The 9,041-nt window shown below is 39.4% G+C and overlaps 1 protein-coding gene across 2 annotated transcripts in view; it reads left to right on the top strand.

Moving 5' to 3' along the window:
• The window catches only part of ASB9 (ankyrin repeat and SOCS box containing 9), a 29,874-nt gene that overhangs the window by 14,575 nt on the left and 6,258 nt on the right, over window positions 1–9,041 (top strand). For both annotated transcript variants that reach the window (XM_017512361.2, XM_017512363.2), the window contains exons 3-6: window positions 891–970; window positions 4,513–4,620; window positions 6,935–7,085; window positions 8,437–8,571. In XM_017512361.2, coding sequence (XP_017367850.1) covers window positions 891–970; window positions 4,513–4,620; window positions 6,935–7,085; window positions 8,437–8,571 — 474 coding nt within the window. The remainder of the gene's footprint in view (window positions 1–890; window positions 971–4,512; window positions 4,621–6,934; window positions 7,086–8,436; window positions 8,572–9,041) is intronic.

Genomic DNA, 9,041 nt, shown 5'->3' with positions numbered 1-9,041 from the left:
TTGATATAGAGTCTTGCTCTGTCACCAGGCTGGAGTGCAGTGGCCTGATCTCAGCTCACTGCAGTCTCCTCCTCCTGGGTTCAAGCAATCCTCCTGCCTCAGCCTCCCGAGTAGCTGGGACTACAGGCACACACCACCACACCCAGCTAATTTTTCTATTTTTAGTAGAGACGGGGTTTCACCATGTTGGCCAGGCTGGTCTTGATCTCTTGACCTCGTGATCCACCTGCCTTGGCCTCCCAAAGTGCTGGGATTGCAGGCGTAAGCCACCATGCCCAGCCAAGAGCTTTCTTTAACCACATTGGCATGCTGCCTTTGGGGGTAAATAATGTTGCTGTTTCAAGGTGAGACTCAACACTGATTTGTGCTTAATATTAGGACAGGAGACAATCTATAAATAGATATGATTCTGTTTGGATTTGATTCCAAACCTAATGGTGTATGTAATTACATGATTACTACTATTAATACAGGACACTGTTTGCTGAGATGCCAAAGTCTGTACAGTATTTCATGCAGGAAACTAGACTGGCCACCACAGCTTAACACACTAATGCTGGTAAATTAGTGAAGCTCTCACTTAAGTAAATGGGCCATTTGCCTTTGAAGCCGCTATGTAAATAGAAATACAGTAATCTGTCATACCAATCCACGTCTTTTGTCCTTAGTTTGAGCACTGGCTGTAGTTCTTTACCAAGCTATCCAGACATTTCAAGTAAAACTGTGCACAGAAATACCAATAAAGAGGAGAAATGCTGAATTTCTGATTGAAATTTTGGTCGAGTGAATCCAATGTCTCCATCCAGGGCCTGTTAGACTCTTACTGATGGGCAAGGATAAGCCTCTAAGTGCGTTAGCAGGATATAACCCATTCCTTCCTTTCCATACAGATTTTGTGTCTGATTGGTCTCCTGTGCATGAAGCCGCAATTCACGGACGTCAGCTGACTCTGAGGAAACTCATCAGCCAGGTAGCTTTTTGAAAATACGATACAGAGGAAACCTATCAAAATATTAAAACAAATGTGTGGCATAATAACATAGGGACTTTCAAATTAATTCATTAAATAGAAGATCTAGTGGTGATTCTAGTTAATTACCATAATTTCTAAATAGGATGAATATATATTTTGAGATGTTTTAGATGTCTACAACAATTGTAATACAATAGAAAATATCTGTAATTTCTATTGGAGATAACCCTACATAATACTATTACTACTGTGGTTTGTTGCCTACATTCTGAACTAAAGGACATGCTAAATTTTAGATAGAGCTTAGTGAGAATAAATGTGCTTTTAAAAAAATCCAAGTTCATAGACCTATCCATGGTAAGAAATCCTCCTACAAGAAACCAGTTTCTAAAGAAAAATTTCATACTATCCTAAGCCACTATCAAGCCATTTTTGGTAGCAGAAGTCTGTTATAAATAGATTTTAACACTAATTCTAGCTAAAAGAAGTTAGGCTACTTCTCAGATAAAATTAAAAATGTACCCTATTTAGATAGCACAAAAAATGATCTCTGCAGCTTTTATATATCACTTGTTAAATTGGACAGATACTCATTTACATTCAGTATTTATATGTTGATGAAACATCAGCCAGAACCATATCTTCCAAGTTCTATCACATTATTTGTGTAAGATGTATTTTTTGAATCCCAGTTTCTGCCTTCATAAAATGAGTATTCTAATACCTACCTAAGTCCACCCAGAACTCAATAGCAAACCACCCCGAAACTCAGTGACATCATAAAGTAACCATTATTTCTTGCTGATGAGTGTTTGTGTCAGCTAACCTAGGCTGGGGTTGGCTGGGCTTGGCTCCCAGATGTGGGTTGGGTGTAGCCCTGCTGCACACCTCTCTCATCCTTCTTGGACCACTGGCCACCTGAGGAATTCCTTTCTCTTGGCAAAAGGCTGGAGCACAGCAGAGCAAGCCCAACCATGCAAGAATACTTCCAATCTGTTCATGTCACATCTGCCAGCATCCCGTTGGTCAAGTCACATGACCACATCCAAAGTCAAGGATCAAGGGAAGTACATTTTGTCAACTAAGAGTAGTTGACAACTGATGATAGAAATATTAAAGTTAAGCCATTCAGTCTTTTTTTTTTTTTTAAACTAAGAACTGACTGTGGACTAGACACTGTGAAGTACTGGGTTAATTATCTTATGATATTATATGACTCTGACTCAGACTTGTTAATAATTTAGACAAATCACAGTTCATTTAAGGTAGAACTGTAACTTGATGAACTATAAATGAATTCATGACTTTTCAGGAACCTCTGTAATATGAATATGTGGTAAAAACTTTTTGTTTTGTATTACAAGTAACTGTGTTTTTGCATTTAATTTACCTGGATTTATGTGTAAACACCTAAATGTTGGTTTTACTATTATTATTATTATTATTATTATTTTGAGATGGTGTTTTGCTCGTTGCCCAGTCTGGAGCGCAGTGGTGTGATCTTGGCTCACTGCAACCTCTGCCTCCTGGGTTCAAGCAATTCTCCTGCCTCAGTCTCCCGAGTAGCTATGACTATAGGTACAGGCCACCATGCCCAGCTAATCTTGTGTTTTTAGTAGAGACAAGGTTTCACCATGTTGGTCAGGCTGGTCTCAAACTGCTGACCTCGGGAGATCCACCAGTCTTTGCCTCCCAAGGTGCTGGGATTATAGGCATGAGCCACCGCACCTGGTCTAAATGCTGGTTCTAAAATGGCAATCGTGCCTGGAGGAGAATGCACATTTTCCTATTGGTTATTTTTATGGTTGCCTTTTGCCAAAGTTTTGTACCTTGGCCTGTCTTCCCCTCACTTGTGTCTGATACACAAGCATGATTTTTGCTTCATGTGCCAATCATATCTCTCTTGTGGCATTGATGAAGCTACTTTATATAAGTGTGATGACTGTCAAAAAATAAGGTATTTTCTCCTACCAGTTGGACATTTAAGTCTTAGGTCTGAATAGTAAAGTAAGAAATGACATATTCTTTCCTTTGATCAAAACAAGAGTTGGCAAATTTTTTTCTGTAAAGGACCAGATAGTAAATATTTTAGACTTTGTGAACCATGCAGTCTCTGTTGGAACTACCTAACTCTGCTGCTGTAGCAGAAAAGCAGTTGTAGACGATATGTAAATGAATGGGCATGGCTGTGTTCTGATAAAACTTTGCTTATGGATGCTGAAATTTGAATTTCATAAAATTTTCATGTGTCACAAAATATTCCTTTGATTTCTTTTAAACCATTACAAATGTAAAAACCATTCTTAGCTGCTGTGCTATACAGAAACAGGTTGCAGGCTAGATTTGACTCATGGGCTGTCATTTGCTGACCTCCTTGTCAAAACTGTAACAGAGCTAGGAATTCTAAGAAAAAAACTAAATGTCAGGCAAAGGAGAAAAAATTGGGCAAAACTATTTTTATTATAAACATTATTAAATCCTGTTTGTTACTAAATACTGATGTTTAAAGAGCAATTATATTAGTTAATAGGTACATTGCAATTTCCTAAAGTAAAGTACATTTAGGCTTCATAAAAGGTACATGCAGTATATTTCTTTTCCCTTGCAGTTTTAAAATTTCCTTTTCAGTGTCCCACAAGATAGAGTCACGACTGAATATGTTAAAATTTCATAATTGCTTGTTAAAACTTAGCAATTTGAGCCATGCTGACTTAAAAAATTGAGAAATATCATAAACAAACATAAAAGAACTTAAACACATGTGTGCAGTTGAACAAAAAGTGGTGATGATGAGAATATTGCCATGTGACTGCCCCCCCAGGTCAGGAAATGGAAAAATAGCACATTGCTGGCACTTCTGAAGAGCCACCCATTCCCCCCCTTGTTGTGCTTTCTAGAACACAATCCTGTCCCTCTTTCACAGGAGTAACCATTATCCTGATTTCCTTGTCTTCATTATGGTTTTGCTTTACATATTATGTCTTCTGAAACAATATGGGTTAATTTTGCCTAGTTTGAACTTTAAATTGATGTAATCATTCAGTATGTATGATTCGGGATTTTGCTGCTTTTGCTCAACATCATTTTTGCAAGCATCACCCTTTAGTGCTTGACATTATAATTTGTTTAATGTAATCTTTCTGCTGAAAGTTTATGCCAGAGTTTATTAAATCAGTCCCTTGTTGATGGGCATTTGGTTTGTTTGCAGTTTTTGACTATTACTACCAAAGTGGTTGTGAATATTCTTGTATATTTATCTAGATGTATATATTCCTAAGAGTCAAAGTGCTGAGTCATAGGCATATGCATTGTCAACTCTGACATATACTGTCAAACTGTTTTCCTGAGTGGCCATACCATATTACAGTCCCACTGGTAGTGTGGCAGTTGTTTTTTTTTAAAGTCAATATAAACACCTTAGTGTACCATCTGACTTTGAGCCAGGTCAGCTTTGTCATCCTACTGGAATGGTGGCTGAAAAACAGCCCCAGAGCACTGTTTCTTTGCACCCCTTACTCTGACTATTTTTCCTCCTTCAGGGGTGGCTTGTGAATATCGTCACAGCAGATCATGTTTCTCCACTCCATGAAGCCTGTCTCGGAGGTCATCCCTCTTGTGCAAACATTTTATTACAGCATGGAGCACAGGTAAGGGCAAGTGAAATAACATCTTAGAAACCAAAAATGAAAAATGACTATATCCCTTCTGAGTAACTACTTCTAGCACTTTTGATTAGACTGATTTGAAATATGAAGACAGTTGTTTTTCAAGAAAATTATGTTCATCAGGCTTGTTTGTTTGCTTTAGTGATAGATGGATGAAATAATAAATTTTTAGCTAGAAAGTCATGCTTACAGTCTGTATCATTTTCTTTATCAGACACTACTAATAAATAGTTGTTAGACTTCTGTCTTCATTGTTATGGTCAGAAGGGAAGAAAATATTGTGGAAAGCACACATTTGCCTGGGATGACTAGGATGTCTGAGAAGACAGAAAATCTCTATGTAGTCATTCATCCTTTGGCTGGCAACCTGGACTTCATATGATAGCAGGGATTGCAACAGCAGCAAAAGAGGACCTGTTGGGTGTTAGGCAACTGAATGGTGGGTTGGGGAAATTATGGGCTTACTATCTTCTGGCAATAGCCAATGCAAAGTCCCAGAAATGATAGTGAGCAATTTTTGTATCTTGAAGTCATTCCTTATGGCAGGAGAGTAGAGTAGGTGAGAGGGTTCAGCAACCTTGTCCATGCCAAAACAAGAATGGGCTTTGTCCTGAGATCAGTAAAGAGCCAGAGCTGAATGCATTGCCAGATTTATATTTGGGTTAAGAAAACATTAAAAACTTAGAAACAGGGAAAGTGCCAAGGTGAAGCAAGAGACAGGTAGGGTGCAAACTTGAAAGAGGTGCTCATTCTCAGGGTCCTTTATGTGACTCCAGAAATGAACATGTCCTTAATTTTTTTACCCTGGGCATCTTTTGTGGCTCACTCTAGTCCTGGCCCTGCTTTGAAGTAGTAGAGTGTGAGAATGAATTCATTGTCTTCACAATATCATTGATTAAAAGATTCACCAAATAATCATTTAATGATGTACAAGAATGCATCTGCATTTGGCTTTTCTATTCACTATTTAATTATAGCCCAAATGCTGTGAAGTTAGACATTAACTTCCATCTGATTTCCAACATTAGAAATGATAGCCTCAAAGATTATAGTTTTATGGCCCTATAGGACATTAACCAGTTTATTTTATTTTATTTTATTTATTTTATTTTTTTTTTATTTTTGAGATGTAGTCTCTCTCTTTTGCCCAGGCTGGAGTATAGTAGCACGATGTCAGCTCCCTGAAACCTCTGCTTCCTGAGTTCAAGGAGTTCTCCTGCCTCAGCCTCCCGAGTAGCTGGGATTACAGGCGTGTGCCAACACACTTGGCTCATTTTTGTATTTTTAGTAGAGCTGGGGTTTCCCCATGTTACCCAGGCTCGTCTTGAACTTCTGACCTCAGGTGATCCGCCCACCTTGGCCTCCCAAAGTGCTGGGATTACAAGTGTAAGCTACCATGCCCAGCTGAGTTTTGTATCTATTTAGCAAATATATTTCAGCCATCCATTGACTATATAAATTTTTATTTGAGCCAGCCTTACCATCTTACTGGTTCCCTCATTAATGAATGAGTTGAATAAAATCTTTGCTATGTATGTGTTAATTCTATATTTGTACGACAGTCAAGTTTTTTAAAGCTTTCTAAATTATACTTTAAGAATTACAGTTAACAATTTTAACAATTTCCTCACAGCAGCAAGAGTAATCTTTTTGCCCCCCTTAAGAAATTGAATTGGTGTGGGATGGGTCTAGGAAAGAAGTTTAAAGTAGGGATTAGTTTATAAACTAGTTTCAAAGTTCATGTTCCTAGGGAGGACGTGGAGGAGATTGAACATTGAGTAACGTTTTTTGTTTTTTGTTTTTTTTTGAGATGGAGTTTTGCTCTTGTTGCTCGGGCTGGAGTGCAATGGCACGATCTGGGCTCACCGCAGTCTCCACTTCCCGGGTTCAAGTGATTCTCCTGCCTTAGCCTCCCAAGCTGCTGGGATTACAGGCGCCCCCCTACTGTGCCTGGCTAATTTTTTGTATTTTTAGTAGAGACGGGGTTTCTCCATATTGGTCAGGCTGGTCTCAAACTCCCGACCTCAGGTGATTTGCCCACCTCGGCCTCCCAAAGTGTTGGGATCACAGGCGTGAGCGACTGCCTCTGGCCTGAGTAACACTTTTGATGCTTTATATAGTCACTCCCTAAGTCCATTTTTCACAAAAACCTTGTGGAATTTGGTACTTTCTTTCTCCCTTTTATAGCTGAGAAATTTAAGGCTCAGAGAAGTTAAATATCTTCAGAGTGGTAGACCATGTATTTCATCCCAAAACATCCCCCTTCCTGTCTTCATCCTGGAGCTTCTTTTTCCAGGTGAATGGCATGACAACAGACTGGCACACTCCACTCTTTAATGCTTGTGTCAGTGGCAGCTGGGATTGTGTGAATTTGCTCCTGCAGCATGGAGCCAACCTTCAACCTGCGAGTGATCTGGCATCCCCCATCCATGAAGCAGCTAAGAGAGGTAAATCTGTTGAGAATTTTCTTTTCTACTCACTCCTTCAAAGGATATCTTACTGCAGAAAGAAAGAAAGAAGAGGAGGAGGTATATTTTAGAGCAATAGTTCTCAAAGTGGGGTCCTGGGACTGGAAGCATCAGCATGACCTGGCCTGCAAATGCAGATTCTTGAGCCCCATTCCAGCCCCACTGAATCAGTAACTGTGGGGGTGGGGCTCAGCCATCTGGATTTTGTTTAATAAGCCCTCCAGCTGCTTCTGGTGCACAGTAACCTTGAGCACCTCCCTTTTAAAGCATTGCGAATGTTTTTCACTGCTATATTACTGGAACAGGGCTTGGAGCAGAGTAGACTATCCATCAATATTTGTAGAATACATTCTCATACCCGTGACCTTATAGAAATCAGGTTATTTCATAAAACAAATTATATTCTTCTATTTTAGGGCCTTAAAGAATATTGTCTCAGTGACACTAAAGTTTGCCAAATGAAATAAACTTTCAAGTTTTGAAATTATGTTTTGTCATTAAAGCCATAATTTTTCTGATATTCTTAGCTCATAAAATCATCACAAGTTTTTATTTTCTCCAATATTTATCATCATCATAATAACCATACCTTGCCAGAGGGCTTGCTATTTCTCCAGTGACTTTCACAGAATGGCTTCGCATTTGACTGGATCAACTCACTTATAATGATCTCCCAAAGCATTGATATTCATTTACTGAGAACATACTAACTCATTGTATTTGCTGCAATACCTAGAACTAAAATGTAGCAAGAGAAACGTGGAGAAGCAATGTCGAAAATACGACATTCTGGACCAAGGAAGTGTGATTCAGTTTTTGCCTAGTTTGCCAGACTGGGCTCTGCTCATGTGGGATTTGGCAGCTTCTTCTAAGCCTTCCCTATACCTGCTGTGGCCTATTTCTCCCGGGCCTGCCTTTGGAGAGGTTGCAAGTTTCCTTCCCTGTCTTGTGGCCCACACTGTACACTTTAATCTTCAGGTCCACCTTCAGGTCCTGTTTCTCTGTATCTCTTCCCAACTCTCACTTCAGTTTCTGTGCTTAGACTAACTGCAAAGCCACAAACATTGAAAAATGCGGTTGGTTGCCGGTGGGTTACCATGGCTAGTTAACTCAAATGGAGTTAGTTTCACCCATAGTTGCAGATTACATCCTATGGTCAAAGCATTAACTAACATCAGTGTTTAAAATCACTCCTGATTCTAAGTAAAGGAAACAGCTTTTGGTCCCCTGGATAAGCTGCTGCTAAATTTAATGCAAAATGGGGCTGCCATTGTTTTTCTAGGTAAGGGAACTTGTACTGTAACTGTTTTTCTCCTGCTTTGGGCTGCAGGCCACGCGGAGTGTGTCGACGCTCTTATAGCTCATGGGGTCAACATTGACCATAACATCAGCCACCTGGGCACTCCACTCTATTTGGCTTGTGAAAACCAGCAGATAGCCTGTGTCAAGAAGCTTCTGGAGTCAGGTAAAGCAAAAAGCAAACCAAAATGAGAAAAGAAAATGAAAAGTAAGTTAAATGTATTTTAAACATCTTACTGTGGTAGGAGAGAAATGAGTGTGGGCAATGGAGTTGGACAAGGTCAGGCTAATACTGAGGTTCCATTCATAATGATGTGCAGTTCATACTGACTGTGTTCCCTTGGGGAATCATTTCACACTGTTTGAACTTTAGTTCTCTCTCTTGTCTTGAGGATGATGATGAGGATGATCTTGCCAATGCCTCTTCTCAGGTGGTTCTCAATGATAATTAGTTTCTTTTCCCTTTCCTCTGTTTCCCTCCATTTGGCCAGTCACATTATTAAGCCCTGCGTAACTTGCAAAGTTGTTGGATTAGTGTTGAATATTCCTATTTGGGACCTTCACCAGTTGTTTTTGATTTAGATATTGAACGTGCCCCACTTTTAGCCCATTGCAAATACTATGTTTTCCTTGAAA

Source organism: Cebus imitator, unplaced genomic scaffold (assembly GCF_001604975.1).
Source record: "Cebus imitator isolate Cc_AM_T3 unplaced genomic scaffold, Cebus_imitator-1.0 Scaffold471, whole genome shotgun sequence".
NCBI classification, from domain to species: domain Eukaryota; kingdom Metazoa; phylum Chordata; class Mammalia; order Primates; family Cebidae; genus Cebus; species Cebus imitator.
Note: the sequence above shows the minus strand (reverse complement) of the source record. Positions and strands in the feature narration are given on the sequence as shown.